Here is a 21,269-nt window from a genome sequence, read left to right on the forward strand (position 1 = left end):
TTATCATGTAAGTGTGAACAAGTCATTTGACTTGATAGTAAGATGAGAAAACTGAACATTTTGATTGTTAAAATATTCATGAAATCCAGTCTTAGGAGAGCTGGGAAAGGAGAGGGAGGGTTATGTGACTGTGGGTTGGTTGGAGGAATACAGATGTCAGGTTAACTTCATCAGTAGTTTACAGATTCCCCAGTTTCTCCCTTTAAAATTCCATATTGCTTGAGTCACTACCCAGTTATATAAACACAACAAAATCAGGGGTTGTGGGAGGAAGAGGGACTCTGAGCTACTCTTCTCTTTCTAATCCTCATTAGGGTCAGAGATATCTTAGAATTTTTGTTTAGCCCTGCATCCTTCTCCTAACTGAATTTACTTTTGAAGAGGAAAACACTTATTTTGGGGGGCTAGTCTCTAAAATATATATATATATATATATATATATATTTATTTATTTCTAGTTTCTTGTGGAGACAGACAAAATTTATTTAAGGCATAAGAAATTTGCCAAGTAGCCCTGGAGTGAAAGCTCATTAATTCCCAGTAAAGAGGAGATAGCTAATGAGAAATCTGAATTTGGAATGCTCTTTAAATTTGAATTTGAATACCAAAAATGATATTAAAAATTAATTTGAAGAGTTAAAGAGATTTTCTTAAAAGATTATGAGGCAAAGTGGAAATCTTTGAATTTGATTTAAAATATTATAGAGGACTATGGATGCCTTAGCAGTGGTGTGGTATGGTATCATACATCTGATTAGGTGTGATTCTAAACCTATGAATGACAAACAACCTTATAAACCAGTGCTACTTCAATAAAAATAAATGAACAGTTAACTGAATAGAAAAATTCTTAACCAGTTTTTATTTTAGTTAGGCTTTTTTTTAAATGGTGGTGACATTGGTTTACAACTTTGTATATGATTCAGAGGTGTAGAATCACAGCTCTTCAGATGTATGTTACTGCACCACACCCACTGCTAAAGCACCAATAGTTCTCCAGTACAATTTATTCATCCCATTATATTAGGTAAGCATGTAAAATTGTTTATGTAAATGTTTAGTGATTTTATTTTCTAAATACCCCCCATCTCCCATTTTCCAATTAGTGGCATTCTAATTTGGGGTTTTATCTAATATACAACCACAGTTTTTTCTGTTTTCTTTATATTTTTTTATGAGTTGCATATGTTGTTAATTCAGTTTGTTTTGCTTAGGTATAGTGCAGTCTTTTTTTTTTTTCCTTCATAGAACCAAATGACAATAAAAGTGATAAAAATAACATAGAAGGCTGTGTGTTTTTTTTACTATAACCAAAAAAAAAAAAAAGGGCAACTAAAACAAAACAAAAAAAAAAACAACAAATGAATCTTGTAGTGACTCAGAGTCCTCACTCATTTTAAAAAAAGTTAGATAATATCAGATGTTTTAATAGAAATATAGTTAAGATTCAAAAGGGATCTTTTAGGGCCTCCCTGGTGGTGCAAGGGGTTTAACACTATGAAGCTGTCCACAGCCTCTTCAGCATGAGTTCGATCCCCCGCCAGGGAGGTGACCCACGTGGCGCAGCAGACCTCTCCTGTCTTCCGTGCTGCTCCCCTCAGCAGTGTATTTCAGTAGATCTGCATGTTCTGTTCCCCACTCTATGTGGACTGTACCCCAGTTCTTGTATGCATACATAAATCTTTTAAAAAAAAAGGGATCTTTTAGAACAGTGCTGACATACAAATGATAGCATGCTAAATTAAATTATTAGAATATGTAGGGCCTCCCCGGTGGCACAGTGGTTGAGCATTGTGTTGGGAAGCTGCCCACAGCCTCTGCAGTGCCGGTTCGATCCCCAGCCACCTGGTGAGGGTCCCACATGGCACGCAGACCTCTCTCCTGCTGCACCTGCTGCTCCCCTCAGCAGTGTATTTCGTCAGTCTGTCCTGCACCCTGCTCTGACTCTAGTGAATTCACTCATCCTCCCGCGCTTCTGACTGTACCCACTGCTGGTATATATAAATAAATAAATCTTTAAAAAATTATTAGAATATGTAGAGAAATGAGTAACTCATGTTGGATGAAGAGCATGACTTCTGTGATAGACAAGTTCTGATTACAATGTTCCAAAGTTTATGAAAGGGACGCTTTTGTAGTTTGTCACTAACTTAATTTTGTTGATGGTTTTTCAGGGTATCCATTGCTGTCAGCTGAGATTGAAGAGGCAGAAGATATAAAACAGGAGTCTGCTTTGCTGACAAAGTGGCAAAGGATTATGGGAATTAATTATGAAATAGTGGTAGGTTAGCTTACCACCTTATCTTTCCAACTTGTAGCTATATTTGAGAGTAGAAAGTTCATTACAGTAATAAAGATGACCATCCTAAAGAATCCTAGAGAAGTAGCAAATGCCTAGGACTTTTTTTTTTTTTTTTTTTAAGAACTTAATGTACAGAGTCAGGTATAAAAAAATTAATTCAGTTTGGAGAAAGTTCAGACTGCTTAGGTTCAAAACTCTTTCTCTGCGTGACCCTGGTTAAAGTCATTTCTTTAAACTTCATTTTCCTAATATAGGAAATAGGGTTGGAAACTAGCTCTGTTTATGAGAAGCAAATGATAACAACTACTTCTCTAAGGGTTAGCACAGTAGTAAGTGCTAAGTGTGGGTCCTTTTCTATAGTGTTGCTTGAGATTAGCCCCTTGTATTTATCTGTGGTAGTTGTGACTATCCTCCATTTGTTAGAAACATCTGTGGGAACTGCAAAGTGTCTTGGGTGCTTGTAGCTGACTGCACCCATATGGTTTATGGTAGTTCATGAAACTGAGACATCAATACCCTTTCAAATACCTTTCAAAGATGAAGCTCCCAAACTTTGCATCTTTACAATAAAATTTTTGAAGCTTTTGTGAGGAAGTTGAGCATTTTGTTAAATACATACATTATAAAAGTACTAAAAGAAAATTATTAGAATTATGATGATGTTTCTCCTTTCAGGTGGCGCATGTGAGCAAGTTCAGTGAAAACAGTGGGTTGGGGATAAGTCTGGAAGCAACCGTGGGGCATCATTTTATCCGATCTGTTCTACCAGAAGGTCCTGTTGGACACAGCGGGAAGCTTTTCAGTGGAGATGAACTTTTAGAAGTAAGGAGCTATGCCATCTCCAAACCCCTTAAATAAAGCTCTTGAAATGCTACAAGAGGCTTAATGTGATGAATAAGTAAGTTGTCATATTCACTTTCCACTCTAAAGGGTACGTGAGTGAGAGGTATAAATAATCCATATAAAGGTACAAATAATCCATATAAAGCAGAATTTTTGTGTATGTATGTGCATTGATGTAAACCAAATTCCATGCAGGGTCTCCCTCCCCACACCATTGGAGGATTTTTATGATATATTTCTTTTTGACATACTTATTTTTCCATATGTACACATTTCTACTCACCTTCCTTGAAATCACCTGCACACATATCCCATCTGCCTCCCTTCCCTACTTCCTCTTTCTTCTGTCCATCCCTTCTGATAATCATTATTTTCTTTTACTGAGTTCAAGATTTATTCCTATAATATTTTGCTTGTGTATATTCTACAGATGAGTGAAACCATCTGTTCCCTGTCATTCACTCTTTGACTTATATTGCTTAACAATCTCCTCGAGGTACATTCATTTTTGTCCCATATGCCATACTTCATCTTTTTCATTGTGGTATGGTATTCCACTGAGTATACATTCCCAGATTTCTTTATTCACTCATCTGTTGAAGGGCACATGTTTGGCTCCATGACTTGGCAATAGTGGACATATTAGGACAGTCCTGATATGTATGTAGGCACAGTTAAATCTTTTTGTATTAGAATTTTCATATTATTTGCATTAATACCTAATGTAAGTATTGCTGGATCATACAGAATTTCCATTTTTATTTTCTTAAGAAATCTCCATAACACTATCTACAGTGGCTGCACCAACTTTCATTCAACCAACAGCAGATAAGAGTTTCTTTTGTATTCAACCTTTCCAATGTCTGTTGATTCCATTCTTTTTTATTTGGGCCATACTCACAGGGTGAAGTGATATCTCAATGTGGTTTTAATTTAGTTTCTCTTGTAATAAGTGAAGTTAAATAATTCTTCATATATCTATAGGCTATCTGAATGTCTGCTTAAAAACATATGTCTATTTAGGCCCTTTGCTCATTTTTTTAATTGTTGTTTATTGCTGGATTGTGTAAAAGCGTTCATGTTTTCATAAAAAGTGGGTAATTGGTGTTTTTCCTTTGAAGAATTCATTAATATATGGATAGATATTACATGGAATCTATAAGTTGCTTTGGGTAATATAACCATTTTAATGATGATAATTCTTCCAATCTGTGGACATGGGCTATCTTCACATTTCTTTGTCTTATTTCTTTAACAGAGTGTTATAGTTTTTAATAAACAGGTCTTTTTCCTCCTTCATTAAATTTATTCTCATGCATTTCATTCTTTTTTGGTGTGTTTGTAAATGGTTCCCTTTATTTCATTATTTCCCTTTCTTCTGATACATTGTTTGCATATGAAATATCACTGATACATACATTTTTTCATATGAAATGCCACAGATTTTTGTGTATTGATTTTGTATCCTGCCACTCTATTAATTATTTCTAGAAGATTTTTTGTAGCCTTTTGGTGTCTCTAAGTGTTGTAACATGTCACCTGCAAATAGTGACTTTTTTTTGAAGATTTATTTTTATTTATGCATGCATGTAAGAACTGGGGCATAGGCCAGAGGTGTGTGGGGGTGAGCGGATTCACCAGAGACAGAGTGGGGAGCAGAACAGACGGGTCTACTGAAATACACTGCTGAGGGGAGCATTGGGCTAGACCGGAGAGGTATGCTGCGTTATGTGGGTTAGCTCCCTGGCTGGGAATCGAACTCAGGCTTCAGTGGTGATAGCACTGAGACTTAGCCTTTAGGCCACCAGGGAGACCTGCAAATAGTGGCATTTAACTTCCCCTTTCACTTTCAGTTCTTTTTTTTCTTTTTTCCTTTTTTTTTTGTTGCTTAATTGCTTGGTCTAGGACTTCCAATACTACATTAAATAACAGTGGTAGTAGTGAATATCCATCTTGTTTCTAATCCTAGTAGGACTGCTTTCAACTTTTCACCATTGAGTATGATGACAATTGTGTGTCACATACGGCTTTTCTAATGTTTAGATAAATTTCATTTATTCCCACTTTTTAGGTTTTTTTTTTTTTATTTTATCATCAGTGGATGTTGAATCTTGTCAAATGCTTTTTTGGTATCTGTTGAGACGATCATGTGGTTTTGTCTTCCTTTTTGTTGATCCAATGAATGACAGTGATCAATTTGTGTGTGTTGAGCCAGCCTTGTATCCGTGAGATGAAGCCTACTTGATCATGGTTTGTCATTCTCTTGATATGTTGCTGTATTTGGTTTGCTACGATTTTGTTAAAGATTTCTGTATATTTGTTTCCCAGCTATATTAGCCCATTATTTCCCTTTTTTGTGCCATCTTTGGTTTTGCGATCAGGGTAATATTGGCCTCCTAGAATGCGTTGGAGAGTTTTTCTCCCTCTTCAGTTTTTTTTTTTTTTTTTTTTTTGTAAGAGTGTAAGACAGATATTAAATACTCTTTATAGGTTTGTTAGAACTCACTAAGTGAAGCCCTTTGGTCCTGGGCTCTTGCTCTCTTTGTTTCTTTGTTTGCAGCAGCTGTGAATTGAAACTTTATTTCATTCTGGTTCAGTCTTCCTATTGAATCTGAATTCACTGTATAGATTCTGTCTGTTTCTTCCTTCCCCTTTGTGTTTTGTTGTTGACTCATAATATTCTTACTCATGCTTCTGGTCTTGTATTGCTATTGTCATTTTGATAGGAATTTATGTTTTATTTTTTCCAGTAGAAAAACTACTTACAGCATTTCCTGAAGGACTCTGCTGGTAGTGGTAAACTCCATTAGCTTCTCCTTGGGAAAACCTTTATTTAAGCTTCATGTATGAATGATAATTTTGTGGGATAGAGAATCCTTGGTTTGCAGTTCTTGTTTTTTAGGAATGTGAACTCTTCCATTTTCTTTTTACCTGGAGGGTGTGTGCGTTAAAGTCTGGGGAAATCCTAATTGGGAGCCTTTGTAAGTTATATGTATTTTTTTCTTGCTTCCTGTGAAATTTTTTTCTTTATCTTTTATTTTTGGTGATTTGACAATGGTATGGCTAAGAGTAGGTCCTTTTAAATTTGATAATTTGAATTTTCTCTCTGCTTCTTGGACATCCACATTATTTCATTCTTCAGATTTGGGAGAGTCTCAGTTACCTTTTTTTTTTTTTTTGAACAGTGTCTTCTCTCACTTCTTCCTCTTTCCCTTCTAAGATCACAATTATTCTTAAGTTTCCTCTTCCAGTGGAATCTGAATTTCTCATAGAGTTTCCTCATGTTTCCTTTATCTTGATTCTCTTCCTCTAAGCAGATGATTTGTTCATTTGAGTCTTATACATCTGAAACACTTTCTTTTGCCAGTTTATTTTTACTTAAAGTGCTTTCTAAATTTGTCTGCATTTCATTCTGAGAGCTCTCTTTGTTCCTGGGCCATTTTTCTAACATCTTGTATCTCCCTATCTGCCTTTGACCTGACCTTCAATAGCACATTTGGCATTTTTCATATTGTTTTTTTGGAGTCTTTACCTGATAGGTCCTCTGTTTTACCACAACTTTGTATTAGGAAATACAGAATTAAACCTGTGTCCTTTAGAGCCTTTCTTTTCTGTCCCAGGTTTATGTCTTCATCTTCATTTTGCTTTTCCATGTTGTGTTCATATATTCCTAGTTATGTGTAGTGCCTTATTTGTGTGTGTGTGTGTGTGTGTGTGTGTGTTTGTGAGTGTGTATGTGTTTGGGGTCCTAGGGTTTCATTTGTTTGCTTTCCTCTGAGTTGCTTAAGGTAGCAGCTGAAGGGCAGTTTGGGCTTTAATGCTGGATCTCACTTTGAGGAGTAAATTTGGATGTCTTTGTCTCCTCCTCTTTTGTTCCATAACAGGCTGTCTTCTGTGCTCAGATTATGTAAACATCTCACCTTGCATCCCTGCTGCCCTTTTCTGTTGAGTGTTGTGATCTGTGAAGCTTGAGTTTCCTGGTGAGAGGAATTAGATGTGGACAGCAGGCTCATGTCTGGTTCTAACTTGCACTTGGCCAGAAGGTGATGCAGCCTGTGTGGTGGGGCATGTAGACCTGTCACTGTGGCCATTCGCTGTGGCCATCGCTGCCTGCCCCTGCCTCTGTTGCTGCTTCTGCAGTGCTTCAGTATCTGCACTCCTCATTTGCCTTCCCAGAGGATTCATAAGTTATCTTACAAGTCATTCACTCTACTGTTGGACATTTTATGGAGTCCAGCTTGGCTCAGCTTGGCGTTTCTTTGTTCTCTCCTGGGAGGGGATGTAGAGGAGGGACCTTTCATTGCCCCTGCTGATTGACCATGGTGTTCTAGTTGCTAGGCCTGTACTCTATGAATCCCCCTGCCCCAGGGCTGGTCTGTTTCCCCTTATGTGTCAGCAGAGTGCCTCCGGGGGCTTCATAATGGTACAGGTTGTCTCCTACATGGTTTGGGTGATTGACCCAGCCCAGTCAGGTTCCACTTCTATTTTTCCCCCTCCTTCCCTTCAGCCTTCACCAGCCTTAACTCCAGACGCTATTAGGGAAGTCCTGGGACTTTTTGATGGGATGGAGTGTTTGGATGTTCCTATGAGCATATATTAATCTTTTTACAGTTGTTTTTAAGGAAGGGGGTGATCCCAAATTCTATTCTGCCATGTTGTAGGTGAAGCCCAGGTTTTTTTTTTTTTGTTTTTGAGATCCAGAGCACTATAAAACTTTTTAAACATTTATTAAATTTTTTAGAGTAGTTAACACATTTATGTTTTAGAACACAGAAAATATAAAAATATATATTGAAAAGTCCCTTCCCTATTCTATTGCAAACAGTTTTCATTTTTGTATTTGCTTCTGTGTATTCGAGATATTTTTAATGAGTAAATAACAAAATTTGACTATGTTTTCCCTTATACACGTTTTCTAAAACATGTTAGCATACAGTATTTATCATTTTCCATTTTTAATTTTTCACTTAATGATATAAAATATGAGCTTTTAAAATGACATTCTCTTTTTCTCTTTATCACTTGGGAATATATTTATTAACTCTACTTTTCCAAATTACTACACTTGCAGAACAAATATGGATGAAAGTTGGTGAATTTTCTCTGAATATTTTAGAAGATAAAGTTTCAACAAAAATCTGAATTTTCTCATTAAATGTTTTAAATTGCATTGCTGCAGGTTTAATTCTGTATCTCCTAATACAGAGATGTGGTAATTACCATATTATTTTTATTTATCTAACAAAAAACCCTTTCAAAGTAGCATTCCTGTGCTGAAATGTTCATTTTTGTATGTCTTTTCCACAGGTGAATGGCATAACTTTGCTTGGGGAAAGTCACCAAGATGTGGTGAATATTTTAAAAGAATTGCCAATAGAAGTGACAGTGGTGTGCTGCCGCCGAACTGTGCCCCCCTCCTCCCAATCAGAATTAGATAGCCTGGACTTATGTGATATTGAACTCACTGAAAAGGTATTTGATTTGCAAATATGAAACTATTGTGAGTAGACATAATGGAGTTTCTTTTTTTTCCTAATACTTCTTTTTGTGTACTTTGTTTGTTCACATAGCCCATGACTTGTAGGATAGACCTTGGAGTCAGACAGACTTGGGTTTGAATTAGGTTGGACCTACAGTTCTGTGACATTGTACAAGTTACCTTATATTGTGGAATTTCAGTTTTCTCCTCTATAAAATGTCAGCCATGATGTCTCAGAGAATTATATTAAGTGCATAATGGTAGTAGATGGTACACTTTACAGAAGAGATAAGTATGTAAATAGTGACTATACACTACATATGTGGTATGAGATACTTTTATATAACTTGTCCAGCATAACTGCTCAGTGAATGGCTATAATACAAATAGATACGTTATCTATGTGTATAGGTTTTACTATTCTATGTGTATAGGTTTTACTTATTTGCTACTAGTCACATTTTAAAAATGTCAAAAATTTACAATGCTGCATGTCAGATATAATCTGGTGATACCCAGAAACTCAGATATCCATTTTCCTATTCCCTTATTCTTTCCTGTTCACATCAAAATGTTAAGAAATAGAGTTCCTGAACTTTTCTGAGGACTTAGAATAGATATCTAAAGTTAAGATTTGGACCTTGCAGAATTTGAAGTATAGTCATATCTAATTTAAGGTATGAGAGATGCTATTAGAATGAAGAATCCATATAGTGGAATTAGAAAACTTTGAGGACTAAAGTACATAGTTTAATATTCACTTGGATGATTGGAATAGGACAGAATGAGAACAATAATTCCAAATTGTGTAGCACTCAGAGTCTAGCAACAACATATTCATCTTTTTTTTAATACAGTTTTAGTGGCATTTTAAAATAAAACAGGTGGCCATATATGTAGCCATGGTCTTAGGCTATTCAATAATTAAAAGGAAAAGTGATATACAGAATAGGATTGTATCAGCAGCAGCATGTCCTTCCTAAATTTGATATGTTGGCACAGATGAACAAAGATGAATTAAAACCTAGGTTTACTTTATTTTTGCTGAAAGAAGCTAACATTTTGAACCTCCATTTCTGTGCTAGAGCTTATATAAATGTACCTCATTTGATCCTCAAAAATTATATGAGATGTGTAACTGAAACTGAGGTTAAGAATATTGCTAAGACAGTACAGGTAAGAAATCATAGAGATAGGCTTCAAAACTTACCTATGTATGTTAATTTATTGATGAAATGATCATGTGTACAAGCCCATAGCATTCAGCACCCTTGTTTGCATAGAGTATGAAAGTTTTCTATATACCCATTTTCTTTTTGAATAGTTTTTATCATAGGAATTGTTTTTCTTTACTATCATAAATAGCTTTACACTTTTTCCCTGCCTTCAATGATGATTCAGTACTGATTAAAAAATGAAAATCCCCCATGATCATGCTGCTGAGCTGTGCATGTTTTTATAGGAGGCCATTGAGCCATGCATTTTTACAAGCATGTTTGTTACAAATTAGGTTTTTCTTCTGGTTTAACAACTTTCAATAATTGGTACTTTAATTCCTAAAGATTTCATGATAAGCAGTTGCTAATCTTACATGAGAGGGTTTGTTCTGAACAGATGCTAGCAATCTCCCTTTTATTTGTAGTATTTGTATGTGTATCTGCTAAACTTAAGCCTCTGAAATAAGAGCTGTCTGATCTATTTTCTAGCCTCATGTAGATCTTGGTGAGTTCATTGGATCCTCAGAGACAGAGGATCCTGTCCTGGCAGCGCCTGATGTGGAGGAAGTTCAAGGACCTTTGGCCATGTGGGAGGCTGATATTCAGCACATTGAGCTGGAAAAAGGGAGCAAAGGACTTGGGTTTAGCATTTTAGATTATCAGGTAAATCTGTCCTACTTTAACAGTGTTTTTAAAGGCTGACCAATATTGAAGGTGTACTATTGATAGCAGAGAAAAAGCAGAAGTCATTTTATCATCATCAAAGACATTTTCTTCTTTCTAGTAAATCTTTCAGAATAGTAATTTACATGATTCTCCATTGATTATAATAAAGGGTTTTAAAGTTTACTTTGAACAGTTAATAAAATTTAAATAATTTAATACATTGATCAATTAATTTAATTGATTTGAAATTGATTGCATTTTCTAGTTCTTATTTTTGAGCTCTTCGGATTTGACAAACATGAGTAATATATTTTATGTATATTGTAGAAATACATTTTTTTTTATCATTTTGGAAGTATGTCTAAACTATTTTTATTTCTTTGCTCTTAATTGGTGTTTCCTATTTTAATGGTAAGACGAAAGGTATTAGATATTTATTTTGTTTCAAGTGAATGATAGACCTGTAACTAGATATATTATAAATTCTAGTATTCCTGTCATTTGACTGAATTATGAATAAGCTCAAATTGGTCAAGTGTGACCTGCATCCTTACCCTGCACTGTGTTCTCTACTGAGTAACTGAGGCTATGCTAAAACCATCAGATAGAGTGCAGCTGTTGCTCCTCATTAATTAATACTGAACTAGAAAACCATCTCTGATGACTCCAGAGAATTGTGTTCCTCATAGGGACTAATTCTGGAGCCTTGTTCTAATATTAAAGTGCTTGTGTAACTGATAACAGTGCATTACCAAACATTATATTGTCTCTCTATTTCTTCATTTCAAAAAGACAGACCCTACCTTCAGCTTACTCACTGAAGTAAGTCATGTGCTATTTATAAAACACTAAGGTTAGTAATTAATTTATCTGACTTATAACCTCAGATAATAGTTAACAAAATTTGATAATTTATAAAAATTTAAAATTATGATTTCAAAATTTTGTGTCCAATCTCAGTGGTCTACTTAGGGATACTGGAAGGTGAGAGTTCCATTTTGTAAGGTGAACTCCTCCTAAACTTTCTAAAAACTTTTACCCATATAACCATTACTCCTATAATTCATTAGAGTTTTTATATAAATTTTTTAATATGCATGAAACAATTACCCATCTATTACACTTTAGAGTGGGCAACCTGTGCAAGTATTTTTCAATGTAAAGACGCTACCTTTAAATTCCTTTCCATTCTGTCAGGATCCAGTTGATCCAGCAAGCACCGTGATCGTAATTCGTTCACTGGTGCCCAGTGGCATTGCCGAAAAGGATGGGAGACTCCTTCCTGGAGATCGACTTATGTTTGTCAATGATGTTAACTTGGAAAATAGCAGTCTTGAAGAAGCTGTCCAGGCACTAAAGGGTGCACCACCAGGGATTGTGAGAATAGGAGTTGCCAAGCCTTTACCTGTAAGAATTCTGATTTTACTGATTTCTTTTTATATTTGGGGAAAAAATGACTTGTAGACGTACTTTCAGCTTTAATTGTTCTTGTGATTGAATGATGGTTGTTGTGTACTTGTGATTATTGGCTCTGCAACTGTAAAAATTTAATTTCAAATGAAATTTTTAAAGAATGAAAGAAAGAAAAAGAGTTTAGGAATAAATTGTAATTTGCTACTGTGTGGTTCACATTTGGCCTTTTTTATTTAATAAGGTTATTAGGAATACAGAATCAAATTATTTCTCAAGAAAAATTAACAACAATATTGTAGGGAATTTGAGAAATTAGTAACATTTAACAACAAACAAACAAACAATTCTTTAATTATAATGGAAAAGTAGAGTCTCAGTCAGAATTGCTTTAAGTTTCTATATTCTATTGCCTTTAACACATTTGTTGCCTAATTACTACAGAGCAATAAATTGAACTTATCAAAGTTGTTTCTTTAGCTTGTAACTGTCCTCTTGGAGGGAATAGCCTCTATATCATTAATATTATAATATTAAGAACAAGTAACTATGCTACATAACAGCAATATTTCTATTGAGTATGGTCATTGCAGCATAGGACTTGTCGCTGAATTGCAGTTAACTATTTGAGACATTCTTAATGTTTATGGATTTTTTCCATGTATATTTTTAAATATATTTCTTTTAAGAAAACAGGTAACTATATTTGCATAAACATCAAGCAGAGATTTGTAAGGTTTGTAAAGGAATTTGTTGAAATAGTAAGCTTTGTTAATTTTTATTGTTAATTTATTCATGCTCCATTTTTTATTCCACAAAGAATTTTAATAACATATGAAAATCATTTGTCAAATTTAAATAATGAGAAAAAACAAACTGATAAAGCACAGCAGGGAGTTTTTAGAGTCTTTGAAAAATACAGTGGTTACCTGAGGGAATGTGGAGAAGAGAGAGGGGGTAGAGAAAGGAAGAGGATAGGATATCAATGCTGGAGTTTTGGTGGAGGGTAGTGAAGCCGTGAACATATGGTGGGGTGGGTGAAGTTGTACATCCAAAATTATAAAATTATGTAAAAAATTTTAAGAATTAATAAAATGAAAATATTTCTATGAAAAACAAGAAACAGAGAGAAGAACTTGGAAGAATATGTTAATTTAACCTAAAATCAAACCAGGATTGTAGAAATTAGAACAAAAGAGCAATAAGAAAGGGAATACAGAAGGAATGAAGAGAGAGCATTAGGGGAATCTACTTATTTCTTAAGATTGACCATATATTGGTCTGATAGATCAAGAAGAACAATTCTTTTTTTTTTTTTAACTGCCATTAAGAAGAAACCATACCCAGATCCTTTAAAGAAAAATTTTAAACTCATTGCAAAATAAATGTCTTTCATGGGACTATTTAATATTTCAAAATCAATATACATTACAATATATGAAAAATAACTTACATAAAAGTAAGGTTTACTGTTAAACTCGTGGGAAAAAATAAAGAAGTTTTCCTGCCGGGGACCAGCCTCCGACAAAACGTCTTGTCAGGGGTTCCTGAAAGGATGAGACGGCCTAGGCGGAAACGAAAGAACTGAAAACTTAAGGGCTGAGGGGGAAGGGGATGAGGTAGAATGAGGAGACACTGACACTTGGTGAGGTGCTAGTATCTTCTGCCGAGAGACTCAGCAGGTCTTTTTTTATTCATTATTAGTAATAATAATAAGGAAATACATTATCATGTGTAAAGCAAAAACAATTAGTATATTATGTTTCCCATAGACTACTGGCCCCTACAGGTCTCAGCTAGACGGCAGCTTTCAAGGTTAACAGATAATAAACCAAACCTAACATTAAAGCTACTTATTTTTTCATTTAGACAATTATTTAAAACAGTGAATAACCGCCAGTGCATCCCTATCAGCTAAAGCCTAAGCATCAAAGGACTATTCTATTCACATGACCTTCAGCCGGGGGCCAGCTGCTGTTCAGCTATCAGAACTTTTTTCTACCTAGAAATTCCTTAACTCAAATAGCTTCATTTAAAAACTTTCCCAAGAAACTTCAAGAGAAGGCAAAAGAAGGACCTATTATAATTATTGTATTGTAATGCTTGTCAGGCATGTTTAATAAACCATCTCCCATTGTCAAGTGGGCCAAACTGCCCAACAACTAATTTCTAAACAAACAATTTTTCATGCTATTTACTTACAATATGCTGATACATATAATTTATTGCCTAATATACTTTTTGATAAATTTTTCTCTCTCTATGACCAAGAACAAAAAGCAAAGGAATGCCAGATCTTCAGCCCCACGGTGTGAGGCCCTTTCTCTTTGCTGCTTGTCAGTATCCTATCTGGCTGGAGCAACAAGGCCTCCTGCAGCATTTTCCCTTATAATACAGCTTTTGCATGTATTGCTCATATAGGATGATATAGTTAAAACAATTACCTGAATGTTTTATCCATTTTATCTGAGTTGGGATAAATATGTTAAGATTTTTTATGAGTGTGATTCAGATTATAATAAATAATAGCTTCAGATCACAATTTAATTAGATTATGTACATGTAGAGTTTTTTTAATCAGTCATGTTAAACTAAGAGGCTTTATTCTAGGGTTCATTAACATTCTTTTTCAAGTAAATTGCATTCTTTAGTATTCTAGTAAGGCATAACAGAGATATACTGATTCTTTTTAAATTGTTTTCCTACAAATTCTTTTACATGTTAACACAGAAAAATTGCTTGCTTTCTATATGAAGTGATTGTTTAGTGAGCTATTTGGTAGATAAAAATGATCAGATTACTGATATAAAAGATAGTTTTGATAGACTTTGATATTCTCCTATAAAAAGCATTTATGTTATCTAGATTTATTGTTGAGACATTTCACAGTACATGCAAATATTGAATCATTATGTTGTATATCTGAAACTAATAAATTTTTATGTCAGTTTTACCTTAATAACAAGAAAAAGACTAGAAATTCATGTCCTGCCTGCCCCAACCTTGGAACACTAGAAAAGTAACATAAATTGCAAACTGGTATCATAAAATTCAAAAATCAAAAGTGCAGCCTGCAAATTTTCAAATCACTTATATAATTTATAATTACATTATTTTGTCATTATGTCATCTTAAAGACAAATGTAGAAATTCAACAGAAATGGATTCAGGCATTTAATAGAGTATGAGAAAAATTTTCTACTTGCCTCTAAGTATTTTAAGTAAGAAGGGCTAGGAGACATATGTTAAATCTGGGGCATTTTTATAGTTTTAAAACAGCATAATACCCAAACTGTTTTTCCCATGGCTGCTGTCATTTCTGGAATAATTTTCAATTCTATTGAGAACTATCTAAAATTAAAGAAAGGAACCTCTAACAATGATGATTGCTATGTTATTTAGTATTCTCCATGATTTCTTTTAAAAATACTTAAAATACAAACTCAGTTACAAAAGCAATCCATTCAAATAAGAAAACTAAAACTCCCAGGACCCTTAATCTAGAATATATCAGATTTGTCTTCTGCCTACATAAACTTAGCAATACAAGCTCAGGATAGTTAAAAATAAAGTATATCAGAAGGTCAGGCATTCAAGTGACAGCTTAAAATAACAACAAAATAAAATATCAACGCAAAGGAATAAAATTCAAAGAAAAATCACATATCTAGTCAACTCAGTTTAACTCATAATTTTCCATGCTTTTATCTATATGATATTCACTGAAAAGATACAGTTTAATGCCAAGGGAAAAGTTCCAGAAACCTTGCAACAAGCAAAGTTTGTACTGTCAACTCACTATAAACATTAGACAGTAGTGAAATGCTTTCTTCTGAATTGTTCAAATAGTAGTTTTAAACACAGAATGATATCTAATCTCTCTGGTATTCATACCTTAAATAGATTTGAAAATGGCCAACTTCAGCAAACAAAATATTTTGACTTGTGCTGTGCTTTTAAAGATCTAGAAATTTCACATAAAATCAGAAACAATGTGAATGTCCACAGAGAATATAATGATAAATAAAATGTGATATAGTCACACAACGAAAATTGAGTAACTACAGAGGATAGAATTCAAGATCTTATTGCTGAGTTTTCCAAAGAAGCAAGACATAAATAAAATGTCAATACATATATGAGTTCTAAAACATGAAAAAAATAAATCCATATTGCACATGTGCACATAGCTGTTAGAACTTCTGAAGCTTGGGCCTCCCTGGTGGCTCAAGGGTTAAGTCTCAGCACTATGAAGCTGTCAGCAGCTGCTACATCACAAGTTTGATTCCCAGCCGGGGAGCTAACACACATGGCACAGCTGACCTCTCCTGTCTTGCCAGCTGATCCCCTCAGCAGTGTATTTCAGTCACTCTGCCTGTTCTGCTCCCCAATCTGTCTCTGGTGAATCCTCTCAGCCCCCCACTATTCCCCCTGCCCTACACCCCTGTAGTTACATGCATAAATAAATAAATTAAAAAATACAAAATTGTTGAAGATTAAGTCTCATAAAAGTCAGAAAGTAGTTACTTTTAGGGCCTGTGACCTGGCAGAAATATATTTTAAAAAAAGAGAAAATGGTTCTCACTTAACAGATAATACTGGTATTAGAAAAATATTCTCATTGTATCTTAAAAAATAAGAATTTTGAATATGAATATCGTATTTCATGCTCATCATTCTGTGTTAAAACCATGCTCTCATTGAACTTTCCTTTTTTTTTTTCTGTCTTCCTCTCACTTTTCTTCCCCTCTCCCTCCCCTTTCCTTTTCTTCTTTTACCTCTTCTCTTTTTCATGAAATCATCCTTAAAACACTGAGCTTCATTCTCCCTGCAGCTTTCACCAGAAGAAGGTTATGTTTCTGCTAAAGAGGAGTCCTTTCTCTACCTGCCACACTCTTGCGAGGAGAGACTGGCTGACAAAGCCTTCTTCAGGGCTGACTTGGCTCTGGTTAGTGGCCACAACTTAACAAGCTTTCTTTCATAAATCTTAATGTGTCTTAGATTTGCCTTTTAAAAAAAAAAAAGATTTTATTTATACAAGAGCCTGGTGTACAGGCCAGATGCGTGGGAGGGTGAGAAGATTCACCAGAAACAGAGAGGGGAACAGAACAGGCAGACTGACAAAATACATTGCTGAGGGGAGCAGCAGGCAAGACAGGAGAGGTCTGCTGCGCCATGTGGGAATCTCCCTGGCCGGCCGGGAATTGAATCCTCGCTGTAGAGGCTGCGGACAGCTTCAAAGCACAGGGCTCAACCTGCTGCGCCAGCATGGAGACCCTAATTTTGCCTTTCAAAATATTCTACAGTCTTACTATATTCTTTATTCATTATGTTTTGGAAAGATCAACTTTACAGTTCAGAGTAGAAATACAATCCGTAATATATGTTAAAACTATTTGTTGGATTTATGGGGAAAATTCAGTTAGCAGTTCATTATGTCAACAAGTAGCATTAATTTCTACATTATTATGAGAAATTGTTGGCACTTTAATTGCTCTAATTTCCTACTAGGGGATCTCTGGGTTTTACTTAAGTTTTTAGTATTCAGTTAAACTCAGTGTCTTCATTACTTTTAATGAGGTAACAGGTATATTATTCCATTAGCTATTAAGAGTGTGAAAATCATATAAATTGATTTGGTTATTAAGAACATGAATGTCTCTAGACTATGTAAAAATGCTTGTTTTTTTATAAGTATGTATTTGTGAAGATCACTGATTTAGTGGAAAAATGAAAAATTTATTCTTGCTTTATATAAAACTTCACTAAAATAAAATTATTTAATGACTGTTGATGAATAAATACATGGTTCCTTCTCTTACGAATCTTAAGGTATCGTAGAGGAGACATTGCTGTGTCAGTAATTAAAGTATAAAACTAAATGTTAGAGAGATATATGTGACATTTATGCAATATAAATATAATCAATCATACATCCTATCCCCAGTTTTCTTGTCACTGTGGTTAGATTACTGACTTTTTTGTGTGCAAGCACTGTCCAGTGTCAGTGGGAAGCAGTGTGCCTAATTTTGAAATACCTATTTGAGTGGTGTGTGGCTAGAGAGAATTTTAAATAAAACCTATGAAGTTCTCCATTATGTTCTTATAACCAACCAATTGTACATCTTTCTTTAAACCAGAGTATGAATTATTTCTTTGATTTTGATAATCCTAATTTTAGGAGACAGTTTTTTTGGTTAATGTTTTTAAATTGCCAGCTTTTAAAACAGCACTTTGGAAAGCATTGTGTATATTTCAATAAATACAATTATTCACATTATAGTATTCAGCATACCAAGTAAAATTTTAGCCCCATTCTCCATGGGCATTATGTTAACACCTCAAAACTAGTTTGGAATTTTTTTTGATAGGTTGCAGGACACAAATATCGTCTCTAGAAATGGTCCCTAAAGTAATTTTCTCTCTAGAATTTGCATGAATTCCTTGAATATCCTTAAATGAATGCCAATGAAAAACAAAATTAACCTGACTTATTTTTATGAGCTCATTATCTAATAAAAGTAGCAGGTGTTGGGTTTTCTCCTAACCAGACATAATCTTCAAAGGTCATTTTCTTTATCTGGACCCTACAAGAACTAAATGAATTGATGATTATATAAATGTCCTGAGATATTATTTTTAAATGTTACTTAAAGCAAATATATAACATATTAAGCATACACTATTTAGATTGTTGTACGTAATACACAGTTATGAAGGATAAACCTCTACATAGTGACTTGCTGGTAAATTTGAACAGTATTTAAAATATATTGTTAGAAGGTCACTTTAATATGACCAACCTATATTCTGACCAAGTTTTTGCAAGAACATTACCTAGCATAATGTTACAATGCTTCTAATTTCTCCTTGTGAACATGTAAGTTGACATCACAAAGAACTAGAACACATTTTGCCATCAAGGCAGAAAATAGTGGTAATATCAGAAAAGGATAGTAGGTTAGTTTGACATTCTAAGGTGCTAATGAATTTCAAGAAGAGATTCAATCTCATCGTGATTTAATGTATGTATGTTTTTTTATGGCTCTGTCACAGAAGATGGTAATAGGATTTATACATGATATGGTTAAATTCTCTAGCTTACTCTACAGTACCAGTTTATAATTTATAACTTTACCTCACCACATCATATTTAGGCCCCTTGTTTGATAGTTTCAGCATGAGTACAAAATATTTTCTCTTTGGTTTCTGATGATCATCCTTAATAGCTGGGCCTCTGAAACTTTAATGGTTTTAAAATTTATTAAAAACAAATTCAGCATAATGTATTATTTAGTGAACATTAAAATAATTAGCTCCTTTGATGAATACATTTATTTTAGTGAATATGAAAAATTATGCACTATTTTATTAAAATTCTAGGAGTTGGGTATCTATTATGAAAAAAATAATTTCAACTGGAAACAAATATTTTCCTTAATTTATGGAACTGATTAAGATTTATTTAGAGTTGCTCCAGACCCTTGTTAATTGTTACATTTAACCCTTTGCCAATGGAATAAGCTAACTTTCTATTCTGGTCTCTTTGCTGCAGTTGGGAAGTTCATCCTTGTTTTGTTGCATATGAGTTTTTAATGTGTTAAAAGGATCTTATAGAAAATGGAATAGACCCCCCCCCAAAAAAAAACACAATGATTTCAGTGTGCCTTTATTCTCAAGTACAGACCTCGTTATATATGTAATAGAACAGAATTCACATCTCATACTACTTTTTTTAATCCTAGGTAGACACAAATGATGCTGAGTAAATGATTAAATTATTATTTACTATTCCTAGGTGGACACAAATGATGACTTAGCAGATGAATCTACATTTGAGTCTCAATATTCTCCTGATAATGAAAGTATCTATTCTACTCAAGCCTCTATTTTATCTCTTCATGGCAGTACTTCTAGTGATGGCCTGAACTATGGTCCCTCCCTTCCATCTTCGCCTCTCAAGGTACAAAGGCAGTGTCATTTTACTTATAAGAGATTCTGGTGTTATTTTACAGAGTCCACTGTGTATGTTGCTGTGGGAGTAGCATGTTAGACATTCTTTCTCCAGTCATGGATTTATTATTACATAATTTATTTTACATCATTACATAATTCATTATTACATAATTTTATTACAAAATGAAAATAATTTCATTTAGTGAACTGTATCTCTCTTATGTTTAAGCCGTATCTACTTAGGAAAAAATTACAAGAATAACTTTATTTTCTTAATGGTTTTAAAACTGATTTTATACAAAGTTTAATAATAACTAATTCATTACACTATTTACTAGCTAAGATAAACTTAGTGCTGTCATAGTTTTATATAAAATTATGCAAAACTTTTTAAGTAAAAATCATATTAAGTAGGAGAGTATATTTAAAACATTGCATAATGAAGAATCTAGTTACTATTTGACACATCTGTGATATCTATATTTTAGAACTAGGTTATTGACATAAGTGCCCCGACTCTATTTTCTTGGTGATATGTTCTGTAAAATTTAATGAGTAATATTTTAAACCTGTCCTGTCTTGAGTTTGGAATCATATAATTTTGGAATTTTTGAGCGCTAGTAAAGTTGAACTTTTTCATATACTAACCATTTGGTTTTATTTCCGTCACTGCTCTCTTCATATATTTTGATTGTTTTTGTATTGGATTGCTCATCTTTTCATTGATTTGTTGAAGCTGTTTATATTTTATAGAAATTAATATATAAAACAATTTTGTATGTATTAATATTTATGAGTGTGTGTTAAAACTAAAACGTATGGCAATGAGATTTGTCAACTTTAGGAAAGAAGTTATTCTTGGGGAAAGAAGGAAGCATAGGGTCCCTATCTGGAATAATAATCATTCTACAAAGAAAGAGATTGAAGAAAATATGGCAAAATATTAATCTGTATTAAATCTTCCTGAAGTGTTTATATATGGCTATATTTGTTTATTATTCTCTGTGGGAAATATAAACATTAAAAATTGAGATGAGGGCCTCTCTGGTGGCACAGCGGTTGAGCGCTGGGCTGCAAAGCTATCCGCAGCCTCTGCAGCGCCAGTTCGATCCCCGGCTGCTGGTGAGGGTCCCACATGGTGCACAGACCTCTCCTGCCTCACCCACTGCTCCCCTCAGCAGTGTCCGCCATCTGTCTGGCTGTTCTCCTCCCCGCTCTGGCTCTGGTGAATTCTCTCACCCTCCAGTGCTTCTGACTATACCCAGTGCTTGTATAAATAAATAAATAAATCTTAAAAAAAAATCGAGATGAAAAGACTGTACTATAATTCCTAAATATGTGAAATTTACATTTTCCACATAAATTCAACACTAAGAAAGTGTGTATATATATATTG

At 34.1% G+C, this 21,269-nt stretch overlaps 1 protein-coding gene across 6 annotated transcripts in view; it reads left to right on the forward strand.

The window, feature by feature from the left end:
* The window catches only part of MPDZ (multiple PDZ domain crumbs cell polarity complex component), a 175,962-nt gene that overhangs the window by 82,815 nt on the left and 71,878 nt on the right, over positions 1 to 21,269 (forward strand). For 5 of the 6 annotated variants that reach the window (XM_037492286.2, XM_054688743.1, XM_054688742.1 and 2 more), the window contains exons 13-19: positions 2,175 to 2,281; positions 2,978 to 3,124; positions 8,453 to 8,617; positions 10,331 to 10,504; positions 11,705 to 11,914; positions 16,752 to 16,865; positions 19,716 to 19,880. In XM_037492286.2, the coding sequence (XP_037348183.2) occupies positions 2,175 to 2,281; positions 2,978 to 3,124; positions 8,453 to 8,617; positions 10,331 to 10,504; positions 11,705 to 11,914; positions 16,752 to 16,865; positions 19,716 to 19,880 (1,082 nt within the window). The remainder of the gene's footprint in view (positions 1 to 2,174; positions 2,282 to 2,977; positions 3,125 to 8,452; positions 8,618 to 10,330; positions 10,505 to 11,704; positions 11,915 to 16,751; positions 16,866 to 19,715; positions 19,881 to 21,269) is intronic. The other variant, XM_037492285.2, reaches the window with a different exon arrangement.

Source organism: Talpa occidentalis, unplaced genomic scaffold (genome assembly GCF_014898055.3).
Source record: "Talpa occidentalis isolate TD23 unplaced genomic scaffold, MPIMG_talOcc4v2.1 talOcc4.7, whole genome shotgun sequence".
Lineage (NCBI taxonomy): Eukaryota > Metazoa > Chordata > Mammalia > Eulipotyphla > Talpidae > Talpa > Talpa occidentalis.